Source organism: Poecilia formosa, unplaced genomic scaffold (assembly GCF_000485575.1).
Source record: "Poecilia formosa unplaced genomic scaffold, Poecilia_formosa-5.1.2 Scaffold283, whole genome shotgun sequence".
NCBI classification, from domain to species: Eukaryota; Metazoa; Chordata; class Actinopteri; order Cyprinodontiformes; family Poeciliidae; genus Poecilia; species Poecilia formosa.
In genome coordinates, this window is record NW_006800222.1 from 183,363 (window position 1) to 199,587 (window position 16,225).

At 41.0% G+C, this 16,225-nt stretch overlaps 1 protein-coding gene across 6 annotated transcripts in view; it reads left to right on the forward strand.

Moving 5' to 3' along the window:
* magi1b (membrane associated guanylate kinase, WW and PDZ domain containing 1b) overlaps positions 1-16,225 on the forward strand; it is a 146,984-nt gene that overhangs the window by 116,846 nt on the left and 13,913 nt on the right. For 3 of the 6 annotated variants that reach the window (XM_016681499.1, XM_016681494.1, XM_016681497.1), the window contains 5 exons: positions 2,328-2,574; positions 7,135-7,226; positions 7,758-7,950; positions 10,824-11,204; positions 15,311-15,514. In XM_016681499.1, the coding sequence (XP_016536985.1) occupies positions 2,328-2,574; positions 7,135-7,226; positions 7,758-7,950; positions 10,824-11,204; positions 15,311-15,514 (1,117 nt within the window). The remainder of the gene's footprint in view (positions 1-2,327; positions 2,575-7,134; positions 7,227-7,757; positions 7,951-10,823; positions 11,205-15,310; positions 15,515-16,225) is intronic. The other 3 variants (XM_016681496.1, XM_016681498.1, XM_016681495.1) reach the window with 2 other exon arrangements.

Below are 16,225 nucleotides of genomic sequence, written 5' to 3' on the forward strand. Positions count from 1 at the left end.
CTGGAATTTGTAGCTTTTAAAAGATACAGCTAACGTCGTTTATTGGGTTTAACTGTTAAGTAATTTATTAGCCCTCCCAAGGTCTTAGAACGACACTCAGGAGGAGAGTGGCAAACGTCACAGTTACAGTGGGGAAGTGATAGAGGTTTTCCCGTCAGACTATCAGTTCCCGAAACTATACAATAAAACCCGGAGGCGGGTCAATGCAAACCCGCCAGATCACATAGTGTAAAAAGCTTGTGGCGTCCCAATGACCCCAGGTTTTAACCCTCTTGCGGTCTTAAAGACGGGGTTGTGTAGACCCCACAAGTTTTTTACTCTTTTACACAGTCCGATGAGGTTGCACTGACCCCATGTGTGCTTTATGAGGGTTTTTTTTGTGTGTGTGTGGTTCCTGGAACTGACAGTCTGACGGGACAACGCCCCCAAGTTCCCGCTGTCCAAACGTGACATTTGCCGTGTTTCTCCTGAGTGTCGCGCTAAGACTACAGGGCGGTTAAGATAAGCAAAATTATTTTTTTTTATAATTTTGGTCTTCAAATTTAAACAATGTTAAAAATTCTTTAAAAGGTCTTAAAAAGCCTTACATGTAACTTTAAAAAAACAAACAAAAAAAACAAACAAACTTCCATATTTCCTAACAGCCAAACATAGGTTTTATTAAGCAATGGAAAAGTATAAGAGCCTTCTGTCAGCCGGCTGACCAGCAGTAGTAAGAGGTGGAGGAGGGAGAACATGGCGATGTCGACATTCCTTGATACCTGGCCAATTCCTATGGTACAAACTAGGAATCCAGTATTTCACAGAGCCGATCTCTGTTTCTTAGGCAGAAACCGAGATTTGTTTTCTGTCTTTTGTCTTCTGTCTTTCCGATTTTGTTTATCTTTTAAAAGTTGCTGGAGCTGGACAAACCAATGCATTAGAGCGGTCTCAGTACATTAAGGGAGAACTCTGTGGCAGTGGAAGATCAAAGCTAACGGATCCATCAAGGGCAAGAGATTTGTTTTCATTTGCAAAGGCAGGCAAGTTTGGACTTCAGGTGCATCCAACACTGGTTCCTCGCTGGCTAAAGCAGGTTCCATTTATTTGGAAAGATAAAAGTGAAGAGAAGATAATTTTGTGAACTGATGAACGCGTCAGATCTTAAAGTTCGCTGGCAACCCCAGACAATGACGTTCTCATTAACAGACTCTATTGATTTTCAAGTTTATCATTGAACCCGTCGAGCTCGCGCTCCGATCACAAAGTGCAAGTTGCAGCTCCCACTTAGTATTTTCAAGAGCATCAAGCTTCTTTTATGTTTAACTAGCATGATGAATATAAACATGAATTGCAGAGGTGTGGGCGGCAGATTCGGTGAGTAATGAGTCAGAATTTATTGAAGACATGGCTGCACTTTGAAGGCCAAACACTTTGATAGTTGAGAACTGACGAGCCCCCCTCGCCCCCGCCCCCTCCTCGCTGTATTTTTGTCCACCGTATCCAAAGTAATACGCAAGGAGTCTTAACTGCTGTCATTTTTTCTCCCGCTGCCTCTTTCCCTTGGTGCCCCGACTGTAACTCTTTCATTTTGCTGCTTTCTGTTTGAAATCCTCACAGCAGGGTGAATTCTGCACGCTAAGGATAAAGATGAGACTGTAAAAAATAAAAAAATAAAAAATACATACTCTGTAAAGGCTGTCAGCTTGCACTTGAGCTCAGAAGTGCATGTGCTTTATTCCGACACCTCAAATCCTTGGGCAAGTGTTTAAGCACCCATGTAATTGCGAGGCCGGGTGCAATTTATGACTTCACCAGTAAAAATAGTCTTTGTTTCAAACCCAAAAGTGCTTTATTCACTGTGATTTCTTTTCTCCATATGCAGCGGGGAATGCAGCTCTTTGTTAAAACTCCCCCCTCTGCTAGACAAAAGGAATAGGCAATGTGGCCCTTCTAAATTGATCCACGGTGTTTTTATCTCAGCCGAATGACTTAATCATGAGAAACCACAGAGATTTTTTTTTTGTTCTCGGTACTCATGCAAGATAACGGAATTTCTCTGAATAAAGCAGCTTGATTATTCTGTTAGTTGATTAAGGTAGAAACACAGAGCGTGCTTCCTTTTACCCCGAGGAGCAGCAATTGTTGGTCTTTTTTGCTGCTCTAATATGAAACTCTTTTGTATTTGTATCTTCATCATCTCCTCTTAGCAGCCGCAGCTCTGATGGCTCTCTTATCTGCGGCAGAGAATGCAATAACCCTTATATGTCAACTCCGAGTTTAATCTTCCATGCTCCATTAAAGCCTATTTTAAAGAGTCAAATGATATTGATCTACTTTCCCTACAGCAATTGTCAAGGAAGGACAGTCAGAGCAGTTCCCAGCATAGTGTTTCCAGCCACCGGAGCGCCCACACGGACTCGCCCGTGCACTCGTCTCTGGCGGCCCCCCTCAGCGAGAGCGGCACTCCCCCGGCGCCCTCGCAGCCCTTGCCTGGCCTGCCTTCCCAGGACTCCCAAGGAGACGGGACCACCCACAGAAAACCCGACCCCTTTAAGATCTGGGCCCAGTCCAGGAGCATGTATGAAAGTAGGCGTAAGTATATGAATTTTTGGTGGCGGTTGGATGAGGGCTGCATGGGGGGGCGGTGGGGTATGGACCCCTGGTGTATTTGCAATGGGAGTTGAAAGGTTTGGGAAGCAAAGCCTGTGTGTAAGTAAGCTGGTTCTAACCTCTTTACTGGAAGTAGTACCGTGTGCAACCTAATGCTGCGCTCCATTTGTACTCTGAAGTCTGTTTTTTTTCCGAGCTCTTAGTTAGAAATGCAAGCACAAGAAGTGGGATATCCAACTTGGAAAGCATGATGTCTCCAAAGAGTCTGAGTTTTAAAAGTAAAAACCATTTAAAGATCCAGAAGTTCTGTTTTTTACTCTTCTGGCTGCCTTTTGTCTTATTAAATGAACACATAGTGCAATACTTCTGGTTGTGAACTTGTTCCTTCGGTATCTGAACAAAATGTATATTAACAGCTTCTATTCATAGTAAGCACAGATACCAAAGCATTTGTATCCCCTGCACATTCCCAGTTGTTTCTTCCTTACTTTGAATTCACACTGATTAAATTAAGTTGCAGCATATTTTCATACATGACTGTTACTCTCTTGATCCTTGCTTGAGCCAGTTGACTCTAATGAAATATGATGGAACAGAAAATAAATCTTTTTTTTTTATTATTATTGAAATCACAGCCACATTTCCTATAGCAAAATACTTGAAATCTTCCATGCCAGCAAATCTGTCATTTGCTGGCATGGAAGGCCTTGAAGCCAGGTACAAATTGATGCATGCTTGGTGTAGAAAGTTTTGTGTCAGGCAATATTATTTTGAAGTCCCCAAAAATCACAAAAGAAATTACTGAAACTCCAAAGGGATCATTTGGCAAAGAGTCGACTCCAGTTAGTACCTCAATAATTAGCAAATCCCACTGGCTTTCTGACTCACAGCTTTGTTGTGACATAAATCCAATATCCACGTTCAGACTTCAGAGGCAAATGAAGCGCAGCATTAGGTATGCTCTTGCTTGTTTTCAGGTGCTGGAAGCTAAACACAAAGCTGCCAATCAGCCTAACTTAGCTAACATCGAAAGCGAGGTTATGCAGTTACATTGGCTTTTATCCAAATCAGTATTTGAGTTTTGGTTACTTTAAACAAAAAAAAAAAAACAAAAAAAATCAAGTTTCCTCTTAAAAAATATTTAGTATTTTGTTTGTGTGATAGTTCGCACTTATTTCCCCTCGCTCTCTCTGTGCTAAGCTAAGCTAGCTGTGACATTTGGCATGAAGCAGAGCTTCTCCTCGTCATGAGTTTGAGGTTGTCTTTTTGGGGGACAGGGTTTGTGAAAGACAGAGGACATTTGATTTAGTTTTTGAAACTTCTCGTTGATTTCAAAAAATGAGTCTTTCTTACTTATTTGGCTGTCTAGAACATGTGTAAATGTTTTGCTGCTGTGATGCGGCTCCACTTCTGTCATAATTTGCAGTTCAGCTAATTTGGTCATTAACAGATGCCTGTTAGCACCACGGCGATCCAGTGTTACCAGGCGAGTGTCTCCTAGAAAACAAAGGTTTTGCACATGTTTTTGGTTCTTTTCTCCGCATGGACTAATGATGCCGCTTTTGTTCATTTCTCGGCATTAACACCACTGACATACTGCCCTTCCCATAAGAGCCACGTAGCAGGTAATTAGCTGCAATGGCGGAGTGGTTGTCAGTGGATTGCCCAACCCTTTGTTTCCAGTTACCATGCTGGTAGATGCCTCCAATTAATAAGAATAACGCTGAGATCAAGTGTCAAATTTTGAAGTACAAAAAGAGAGAGACTCTGAGGAAAAGCACAGGAGTGTGAGAGCTCATAAGTGGTAACATCTCATCAGACGGCCAAACATCTCCTGTCAGGGATGTTTCATTATTTAGAGGGGCGAGAACATTGGTTTGTGCAAAAAGAGAAAAGTGAGACTGAGGGTAAAAAAAAAAGAAAAATTCAAGAGCCGAGATAGAAAATATCTCTACAAGGCGATTCTAATTTGATAAATTCCTCGCAGGTTTTTTTTTTTTTTTCAAACCGCGTGACTTGGTGATAAACAGAGAAAATAAAGGAAAATGATTTCAGAATCAGGAAAGAAAGGTTTCCATTTATTTGTAAGTGAATCCGAGGGAGAACAGGCAAGAAGATGAAATGGGATTGTGACACACGGAAAGGTCAGGAAGAACACCTGGAATTAGAGAGGACAAGCGACCCGTATCAGGAGGTGTGAATCCTCTCCCTCCTCCCTCCTTCTCCTCCTCTGGGCTTTCGTCTCAGAAATCCTTCAGCGTTGGCTCCGTAGGGCCCGGGCAAAGAAATTTCTCCACTTTCGCTTTCAATGTAATGACACGCTCTGCTGAGATCAAGGTCTTTCCACGCATCAGGTGCTGAATGATTTCCATTTGCACAAATAATCCTCCCCAGAAAAAACTGACTCGCACGTCGTTGACCTGCTCCAAATTAGCTGTGCCTGGAAAGGTTGGAGGCTTCATGTTTTATTGGGCTCTGTTTTGATTATCTCTGGGTTTTAACATGTTCCCAGATTAATTTTCTTAATGTTCGAACCAAGCATACTGTTGCTTTGGCTCTTCGTGTCTATTTTTGAAACACCCTCTGATGCCCGGTTGCCTCACCACAGGGATCGCTTATGGATCTATTAATCGCCACGGGCAGATTGCAACAGTTAGCCTTTGACTCGCTCCGTTACTCTACAGAAAAATACAACAAAAAAAAAAACAAAAAACATCGGCGTAGGCTGGAAGGAAGGGCTTCACTCTGCATGGATTTGAAATGTTGACTGAAAGAACAGATTGGGAACAGACTTCTTGCGCTTCGCACCACACTGCCGGCTCTTTGCGGCTTTGGCGGTTTTGGCAGCAGCGGCCTGCGCCGAAGCAAAACCTGAAATCTCTCTGGGGTTTCGTTGAGAGATGCACAGCTGCGACTGTACAAATACTAGCTCAAGTTTATGCATTACTATTTTGCAGTGTCTTGCAAAAATATTCCTACCCCTTGATCATTTTGTTTTCTACACATTTCTTCATATTATTACACCCTTACTATTCAATGCATTATAATTTTAAGTGCTAGTCTAAGACAAGGTAGTAAAACTGTTTAATGGAAAGAAAATGATATATTTTTCAAAAACACAAAATTAGGAAAGTGAGAGAATCGTTTGTTTTAACCACCACAACCTTCTTTTACTATGATGTGCCTAAGTGTCATGAATACAAGTGAAGGGCTCAGCATTGTTTGAAACCATGCAGAGGTAAAGCATGAATGACCAAAGCTCGGCCCTTGAAATGGTTACCTGCAGCCTTCAGCTCAATTCAAGAGTGACTTGACTTTGACTTCAGGACAATTGATTGAGATGCACATTAAAAAAGAAATGTTAGGCTGCAATTTTCAGTAAAGTGAAAGCGTTCCAAAGACGTAGATGGATAAGCGTGTTCTTAAAACGAAAGATGTAAGGTTCAAGACTGGGTTGGTTCAAGACAGAATAGACCAACCCAGTTTTTTTTTTTTTTTTTTTTTGCTTTCAATTTATTTTAATAGTAAATTGGGCCGCAGACATCCAGTTAAAATAAAAATGAACCAAAATAAAAACGTTATCCTCTCCCTTTAACTACTTTCTATTTGTCATCCTGACCCCCATGTCAAAAGGTTTGGACACTTCTGCAGGAGAAAGTAGTGCAGCTGCACTTTTCAGCAAAATCTTCTTCCACAAATATTGATTGAGGAGTTGGGGGGGACTGAATATACATGAACACCAGATTTTTCAGATTTTTTTTTCGTGGAACCATTAACTTTCCACTTCACGATGATGCTTCTCTACCCATCACATAAAATCCCGATGCATACATTGAAGGCTGTGCTTGTGGAAAAGGGAGCTGTGGTTTGTCTGTATTGTGAAGAATTTAGAGAGGTATGATTTGTTTTTTTATATTTTATCTTTTCAAACCAGTGTCAGCTTTTTAAGTTTATTTTTGGACTTCAATAAAGAAAGTGAACAGATTCACATCTAAAAAAAAAAAAAAAAACCTTTACTTATCCCATGCTTACTAGAGGACAATGGAAATGCAAATATACCATATTCTTCATAAAGAAAAATTGTTCTCCAACTGATGCGAGTGTAAGATTTTTTTTTTAACAAGTTAAAAATAAAAAGTTTACTATTTCAGTCATCAAACAAGAGTCCCAGTCATGTAGCTTCTAATTATGTCACAATAAAAAACAGTTTTTTTACTTTTGCTTTGGACCAAAAATAAATGCTCTCACCGTTGATGCACCAGTTGTTTACTCCTCCTGTGTTTGCGCCATATGACACTTTCATATCAAAGCCTAAAATTACTAAGAGAACCATCAACATCCTGACACAAAAATGAAGGTGTTGCTGAAGAACTTATTATGATCTTATGATCCTGATGTTGACTGCAAGAACATTTGACTGAATCAAGCCTAATGTCCTCCCTCAAACTCATCATGGATGGGGTTTTTTCGCACGGGTGAAGGAACTGTGGGAAAAAAAAAAAAAATCCTGAGATGACTGATGGTTTTTCATTGATGTGACAGTTCCAGACTTCCAGGAGCAGGACATTTTCCTGTGGAGAAAGGACACGGGCTTCGGCTTCAGGATCCTTGGAGGCAACGAGCCAGGAGAACCTGTGAGTTCCTGAACCTCTCATGAATTGAACCTACTTGCGTTCCTCTTCCTGTTAACACTATTTTACTTGTATATTTGTGAGAAATCCGACTCGGGTGTTTCAGTAACGTGAACAAAAAAAAAAACAGGTATTATCCCCAGCATCTGAGTGAGAAGCTGCACTTTTTTTTTGTTTTTTTTTTCTGTTGGACTCTAGACAAATTTGCTTCATTGATTTTTAATAAGACAGTTTCTCTCTGATGCAATGATTTCACTTCTCTTTTTTTTTCCCCTTCACTTCTTTGTAGACAAGTTATTGTTTGCTCTGGTTCACTGCCCCACACTGTTGTTCTTCCTTCTCCCCTAAAGAAAAACCTAATTTATTGTTAGTCCCGGGTTGAATTACTGCACACGTTTGTAAGTCGAAGAGTTAAAAACACAACGGCTAGGTTTACATTGTTGTGCAACGTGCAAAGAGCACAGGACGAATGTGTCGGCTGCTTCCTTTGTTTCCTGGTTGGAGTCTGCTTATTTGCGTTGGCCTGTGTTCCAGATCTACATCGGCCACATAGTGAAGTACGGCGCTGCGGATGAGGACGGCCGCCTCCGATCCGGAGATGAACTGATATGTGTGGACGGCACAGCGGTGGTGGGCAAGTCGCATCAATTGGTGGTGCAGCTGATGCAGCAGGCTGCCAAGCAGGGCCACGTTAATCTGACTGTGCGACGTAAAACCAACTACGCAGGTGAGGAGAGACGAGGAGGCCACAGTCTACTTTCCATAAAGTTCTCCATTCAAATGCTTTTCAAACTCACATTTTGATCCTCTAGTCCTGTTTTGACCTCTGAAAGTTGACTTTTAACTCTTTCTCTCCCACTGAAAAAGATTTTGCCTCCAGTTATGTCTGAACATCAGCAAGGGTTTATAAAAAGCCGTCCTTTATTGATATTCGGTGCTTTTTTCAATATATTTTGTACATACTTTCAGTAAACCTGGTGGAAAACAGTGTTTGTGATTCAGAGAAAGCTTTTGGCCATGTGGAATGGAGTGGTGTGTTTGTTTTTCTGGAAAGATTAAGTTGTTTTTTTTTTTTGTTCATATTTTCTTACCTGGATTAATTCTTTCTATCCATTCCTGTTGGTTTTCCATATTTTGTGCTGGGAGCAGCAGAATTGTCCCCTTTGTCCATTGTTACTCAGTCAAGTTAAAAATCCCACCTATGGTCACACTGAACATAATATATATATATTTTTTATTCTAATGAGTTTTTTTAATCATCCGTATCTGCATTGTCATTGTGTTGGTCACCAGGACAACTTTTTAAGGTTTGAAATTAAAATTAAAACAAACTTAGGCTAATATGACCTAGCTATCAAACCCTGAGCATATTACAGTGGTTATTGTATGGGATGAATGTGCTGTGAGCACATCCAGGGTGCTCCGAAAGCCCACGTTGATCATGAAATTCAACTTTTAGCCGCCGACATTGTGCTTTTTATTTCAAAACCACAACATCTCATGTGATTTGTGTTGTCAAAACTGATCATTTATAAGTTAACTATCCTATTAGGAGGCAAACGGACCCAAGAATGTGTGCATCTCTTACACATTTGTTTGCCTTTTCAATTTTTGACTTTAAAATCTCTCCCACAGTATTGCCTATAGGTTAGAATTGTTTTTTGTCGATAATTATGTCTGAAGATCAATATGTAAAACAACAATTTGTTGGAAAGATTTAATTATACTCGTATTTCTACAGAAGATTGCCACAAAATAGTCACGAGCTTTGGCAAATGTAGTAATTAATTGATCTCTATATTTGGTTTGCACAAAATTTGCAGCCATTTTTCTTTTCTGGGCTTTCTGTGAGTGAACTGTGTGCAACAGGGGAGCTTATCCCATCAACTTGAACTCTGCCTGCTTCAAGTACATTTAACTATGAAGACAATGTTAACAGCTTTATAAATTAAACATATACCAGACAAACTCATAAATAATACACATGGTTAATGAGCTCAGTGCATATTTATGTTGCATGGAAATGTTGCAGTCTCCATGATCATATTTAATAGAAGGGGTTTAATGGGAACTGATTGGAGTTGCAATTCTGACTGAAAAGACGAATGTTTTACTTTATTTTCATTTCAATCTTAATGATTTTGTTGTTAAAAACATGAAACAACAAATATTTGTTTATTTTTGCTATGCTGAAACTTTATACCTGCATTTTTTATATAGTAAATAGTAGTGAAATAAAATGACTTTCTGGTAAGGTGCAATTAATTAACAATGTTTAAAGTATTGATTAGAGGAAAGCACCGTATTGGCATTTCTCCCCAGCTCAGTAGATACTACTAATCAAAAATCAAGGCACACAACATCCTGCTAATTTTTTGTTGTTTTTCTCCAGTTATTAAAATATTGACAATATCCTCCAGATGCTGTCGGCACATTAAGGGTATGCGCAAGGAGACGTCCCATTAAGCATAAAGTTTACATTAACACCGATGACTTCCTGCTTTCCAATCCCCAAATGTCTTTATGACTTGACTGCCATAACTTTTTAAGTATTTCTTTTCAATGGCATCTCGTGTATCAAGCTTTGATGCTGCTCGGAAGCTAAGATGTACTCTCTACTTTGCACTACACGAGCCATTACTTATAGCATTATTTGTATCTATATTTATCACGGCTCCACAGGGAGACTGGGGCCTCCCTTACTCCTGTAGGTGCTCGACCTTTTTCCTTCCTCCTCTTTAGTCCGTGGAGCTGGAAGCAATCGGCCTCTGCTTCAAATAAACATTTCGCCCCATCTCTGATGTGGCGGTGCTCATCTCCGCTCCGCTACGCCCCGCTCCTCAGCAGGCCCGTAAAGAAACGGCCCGTAAACGTGATGGAGAGGATGCTCAACCTTTGGCCCGATGACGGCAGCTCAGACATTAGTCCGTTGCTTGTTCCGCCGTCCGCCTCGGAGGGCAGACGGTATGAGGCGCCTTCCCCGAGCCGACGTACAGGAAATGAATTGTGGAATGAAATGAAATGTGGAGATTGTGCAGGCAGGACACGTCTTCGGTTTAGCTTTTGTTCACAACAGAGTAGAGGGCAGGGCACTGAAGGAGGTCGTCCTCCGACGCAAACCAGCAGCGAAAAGAAAGTACTTTTATTAGACTTACTAGAGTAGGGGGGTAGAGTACACAAAAATGGTACTCAAGTAAGAGTAGCAATACTTCATAATCTTATTACTGAAGTAAAAGAATAAAAATGGTGTACTGCTCATTTCTTTTTTTTTTTTTTTTAAGTTACTCAAGTGACTGTAACCGAGTAAATGCAGCTAATTACGATCCACCTCGGCTTAATTGACGACGTAAGGTTTACTTGTGTAATCGTCTCATTGTGCTGTGCGTCGTCGTTTCAACGTCTCCCAATTCTCTTTAAAAGCAAAGACTGGCCCAACTCTCAGCAGCTGCTTTTGATGTGCCTCTTGATGTTTTTGAGGCTGGCTCAGCCCTCCGTCTCTTATTTGCCTTCCTGTTTGTTCTTCTTTATTTCCTTTTATAAAATCTCTCTCCCGCTGCTTCCTCTTTAACCTTCCTCACCCTTCGCTTCTGTCTCGTGCAGCTAAATCAGAGGGAGACGTCCCTCCGTCGCCAGCGTCCTCACACCACAGCAGCACCCAGGCGCCCAGCCTGACGGAGGATATGGGCAAGCGCACACCGCAGGGCAGCCAGAACTCCCTCAGCACCGTCAGCTCCGGCAGCGGCTCCACCTCTGGCATCGGTAGTGGTGGTGGAGGAGGAGGGGGCGCCGGGATCAGTGGGAACGCTGTGGTCGCCGCCGCAGCTGCTACCACGTCCTCTCAGCCCCCAAACGGCACCACAAACTCGGCCGCCGTCTCCGCCGTGCAGCCCTACGACGTGGAGATCCGACGGGGCGAGAACGAAGGCTTCGGTTTCGTCATCGTGTCGTCGGTGTCGCGGCCCGAAGCGGGCACCACCTTCGGTAAGAGACGTTTCGCTTAATGAACCTGAAGAATATTCACAGGTTACATGCAGGTTACATGCAGATATTACAATTACAACCCAGCACAAACTAAAACACACACCAGGCATTTTTTTTCTTTTTTTTTCTTACCTTTGGGTTCTTTCATCTGTTTTTGTCTCCTTTGTGGAACTCCTTTGAGAACCACCGAGCGCTAAATAGCCTGACAGCAAGCACAGATTCTGGCTATTTACAGTCACACCAGATCAGTATCAACAGCCTTCAAAGAAGCGCATCTTTTTTTTTTTCTTTTCTTTTTTTTTTTTTTGCCTCATTTCCTCTCCAGCTTGTCAAACCAAGACACTGAAACACTTTCTTCCCCCTGCAGCTGCTGCTACACTTGCACAAAGCTTTCATAATTGATCACAAGTGAAGTGGGTCTTACGTAAGACGTCTGTATTATTCAGCTCCACTTAAATTGCTTCAGCCGAGCAGGTTGGCACTAAAAGCCTAATGACAGCTTAATGAGGATGCGGTTCTCCAAAGGGTAAATAGACGAATCAATGAGACTTTACTGATATTTAGCTTTTTTTATAATATTGAATTGCTTAATTGCTAATAAATATTGCATTTCTTTGATTTTTTTTTTTTTTTTTTTTAGTCATGACATTTTTCAATACATAATTTTTTTTTATTGCTTTTCATAAATTAGTGGTGCCCCTTTCTAAGCAGTGCACTCAGTGCCATGCGACTCAAACTACTTTGAACTATTTCACATATTTCAACACGCAACCACATAATTCAGTGTATTTTTATAGTATTTTATCGGATAGATCAGCACAAAGTATTGGAACAATTTATTAAAATTGTTCTCGGATAGAAATCTGAAACGTGTGACTTGCATTTTTCTTTACACCGATACATCAAAATTGAGCTAATTAGCAAATCCACCTGTGTTTGATTTGATTAAACAGTGTTTGCAACCAAATGCGAGCTTTAGGTCACTATGAGCACACCAAGGTGCTGGCAGAATTATGCAATGGGAATTTTTTATTTTTTTTTCCTTGTGGTGCTATTGTCATACATTGACTGTAATCAGACAGGAAATAGTTGGAGAGGGAAGTGAAGATGACGAAAGCTGAAAACTTCTAAGAATATATATGTCCGACTAGATAAGCTAAACAAAATCTGGCTTGAGAGGAACCTTTAAGCCCAACACATTTGGGGAGAATTTAGAAACTTTGATGCCTGTTTTCTCAGAAATCTGGATTCCAGAAGCCCAACATTCACACGCCCATAGCTTCTTCATTTCTTTTTTTTTTTTTTATTTCCATGTGTTTGGCATTATTTTAAAGCTTAGGCCCCACACTTTCAGAATCTGAAGATGACTCAAAACTGCCTTGTGGAGACTTGTTCCTGGATTTGCTGACACCAGTCGCTAAATGGTTAGAGTTGACAACAGGGCAATCCCGGAAGAGAAGCATGTAGAGTGGTGGGAAAACCATAGAGGTTAGAGGTCAACGTTCCAGCGTAACGAACCTGTGCATACGGCCAGAGCTAAAATCGAAAGATTGCGTTTTGAGAATGTTCATATATTGGACTGGCTTTGTCAAAGTCTGTGCCTGAATCTAATCAAGGTTTTTATTTGCCATAAGTTTCAGTCCGTATCCATGTAGACCTGGTGGAGAGCAGAAGGCCTCCGAGTTTACCTGCATCAAACTGTGGTTCCTGCAAACTCTGGACTCACAGAGGGGAGCTAAAGTTGCCCACCACTTCAAATATTTATTTGTGAAACATTTTGAAAACCATGCATTACTGTCCTTCCACCTCACAGTTCTGTGCCCAAATGCGTTAGTCCATGTGGAAAGAAAGATTCAGGGCTCTGAGCTGCTCCGTCACTCCCCTGCCCTCTCCGTCTGTCTCTGTTGGCATGCACAGACTAAAACTTACCATCGCAGGTTTGCTCACAAAGCCGCCAATTTCTCCTTCGCAGGAGCACGGCGGGAAGCACGAACCAGCAGTTGAGCTTTATTCGCTCCGACTTAACATGTAAAATTCACACGAGGCATTTCCTTCTCTTTCCTTTTGCGCTTAATATTTTACAGCATAAATCTGACTGGATTTATTTAACGGAGAGCTAGGGGTTGGCACTTAGTCGTGTTTGTAGCAGAGTAAAAAGCAGTAAGTGTGTCGCACAGGTGGAATGAATAGTAATGAAAAGGGAAGACGAGATTGATCGCAGTCTACCATCTGCGGACAAAGAGGGAGAAAACACCTCGGGGTGGATGGGGAGATGTCAGCTCTGATGTATGTTTGTCGTCTCCTACATCCTGCAGGTACAGCTATCTGGGATGTAACAAATCAGAACTGTTTCCATACCCGCTTCCTGCTGCTAACATGGAAATATCTGAAATATACTTAGATTAGTGGTATTACACAAGGTCTAATCAAAGGAGGCTATTCAAGGGTGAAGACTGGATGCAGTTTTCCAGTGAATTTGAGGGTTCCTACACAATCTTAAAAAAATAATTTTTCAAGCTAAAAATGCCAAGGAGTAGGTTGTTTTTGTCCGGGATCTTGTCCCTTTTAATGTCTAAGATTGTAAAAGTTTGACTTTCTAATATTAAATTGGACATTCTTGAGATTAATTACCGGTACAAATGATAGATGTATAAAAGCTAAGATGGTAATTCATTCTGATTGGATCTGTCACAAGATCATGAATTCTTCTTGTTGGACTCAGTTTTATTGTTGTCATATCACTGGGACGTATAGTTTGTAGCAGAATGTGTGTGTTTTTTTTTTTGGGGGGGGTTCCGTATGGAGCTGCATTATTCACCTTTGAGGTCTGATGAACTGGTTCTAATTTTATACCGTTTAACTGTTGATTTAAGTTACTGGTTTTCTTTCTTTTTTTTTTTTTTTTTTTGGGGGGGGTTCCGTATGGAGCTGCATTATTCACCTTTGAGGTCTGATGAACTGGTTCTACTTTTATACCGTTTAACTTTTGATTTAAGTTACTGGTTTTATTTTTTTTTTGTTGTTTAGAAATTTAAGATAAAATGGAAACAATGTACTGAAGCTTGTGAGATAGACGAAGTGGTTTTGAATGCAACCAAAAGTAAGAGAATATTATCACTGTTTAAGCATCAAAGCTTACATCTTTAACCCTAATCTGATATTTTTTAATAGACACAAATAAGTTCATTAGAGTTCATGCTGCTGTTTAATGCATTCAAAGAATAAACATTTGGAGAGTTGAGAGTTTTGATGCATTTAATGAATAGCAAAAAAAAAAGGAAAAAAATCTGAATTTTCAACATTTGACTTGCTGATCAGAGGCATTTAAAAGGAAAACTGGTCAATTCCAACAAGTAATTGGTGCATTTTTTATGATGGAGGTTAAACCAGTTGCTCTCATCATTGTCAATCTATTAACCCCTGATCTCCAGAATTCAACATGTCGGCATAATGTGATGATTGGTTAACACAATCAGAAGATAAAAGGATGTTGAAACTCCCAGCGACAAGTTTGAGATTTACTAACCCTCAAGTTAACAGGACAATAAAAGTGTAATCGCAGCGACACGCCAGGAAAATATTTAGTATTAATTGAAAGACGACGATAGAGCTACATCTTCTTTTTGAAGACGAGACAAATACACCTTTAGTCAGTCTTATGTCTGCCGTGGAATGCTGCAACTCAGGTGATGAAATGGGTTTTATTTTTCATTTCTGGAACTTTTAATACTTAAAACTCGCTGATATAAAACCCAAATTTAAATAAGCCAACATCACAGTCTTAAATCTGGAAAACTTGACTCTGGATTAATCATTAAAAAAAATACGTCTGATCAGAAGTACTATGTAGGTACATTCTGATTTCTTCATAGGACAGATTAGTGTTCTTTGCATAAAACCCTGACAGGATGATCCTCTCTTCTTCTCTCAGTGACTTTGGCTTTGCTTGCTTTGGGGCTGCTGGTAAATTAACCCTCAACTCTGTTGATCCTCTTGTTTTTCCGCTCCTTTCCCCCCTTTTCCCTTCCTTTCCCGTCTCTCTAAACACACACACACGCACTCACACATTGAATCGCATATCCCAACATGTCAATGGTTGACCAAAGCTGGAAATGCATGTGTGGCCATGCCTCACAAAATAGGCCGCATCATCGAGGGGAGCCCGGCGGACCGCTGCGGGAAGCTGAAGGTCGGCGACCGCATCCTGGCCGTGAACGGGAACTCCATCACCAACAAGTCCCACTCTGACATCGTCAACCTCATCAAGGAGGCCGGGAACACCGTCACGCTGCGAATCATTCCCGGAGATGGTGAGTGGACGACGACGGCGGCCGCGGTTGGTTTGTCCGCGCATCAAAGCTCGCGTTTGACATCTCGGAGCGGCTTTGTCGTTTGTCAAGAAATGTGGCGCTGAAAGGTTCTCCTCCAAGAGGTTTGGATTATCCAGGACTTGTACCAATGATTGATCAAAAAAAATGCTAAAATTTCAACGAGGAGATTTCAAGGTTTGGAAAAAGCTTGATATTCATTTGCACCCCTTGAAGCCGCACCATTTTTCTGCAACTGAACGTTGAATTAAAAGCCTAAATTTGAGAAGCAGTATTTACAGTTGAAACTAGATATTTTTATACATCTGATAATAGACGTAAAGATTTAGTAGGTCAAACCAAGCTGACTACAGATTTAACCATTTTTTTTAGCTTTATTACAAGTTTACCAACTCATAAATGAAATCTTAAAACTTTTAATGTCATATTAGATTTGAGAAGCCACTCTTTTCTTAATCTACACTTTGAGGAGTTGCAGCGTTTCCCCTGTGTGAGATGGAGCTGAAGTTTCTCTGCTTCTTAAAGTGAGCGAAGCGCCCCCGCAGTGTTGACAGAACAGCTTCTTTGGGGTTATTTGGGAATCTTCCCAGCCGTTACGTTTTTGCCTCTGGCATGCCCCCCCCGCTTTCAGAGCATGCAAGAGTAATTTAGTTGTCTCTTTGTTTGTTTGTGTGCGAGAGAGAAGCGGAGAAC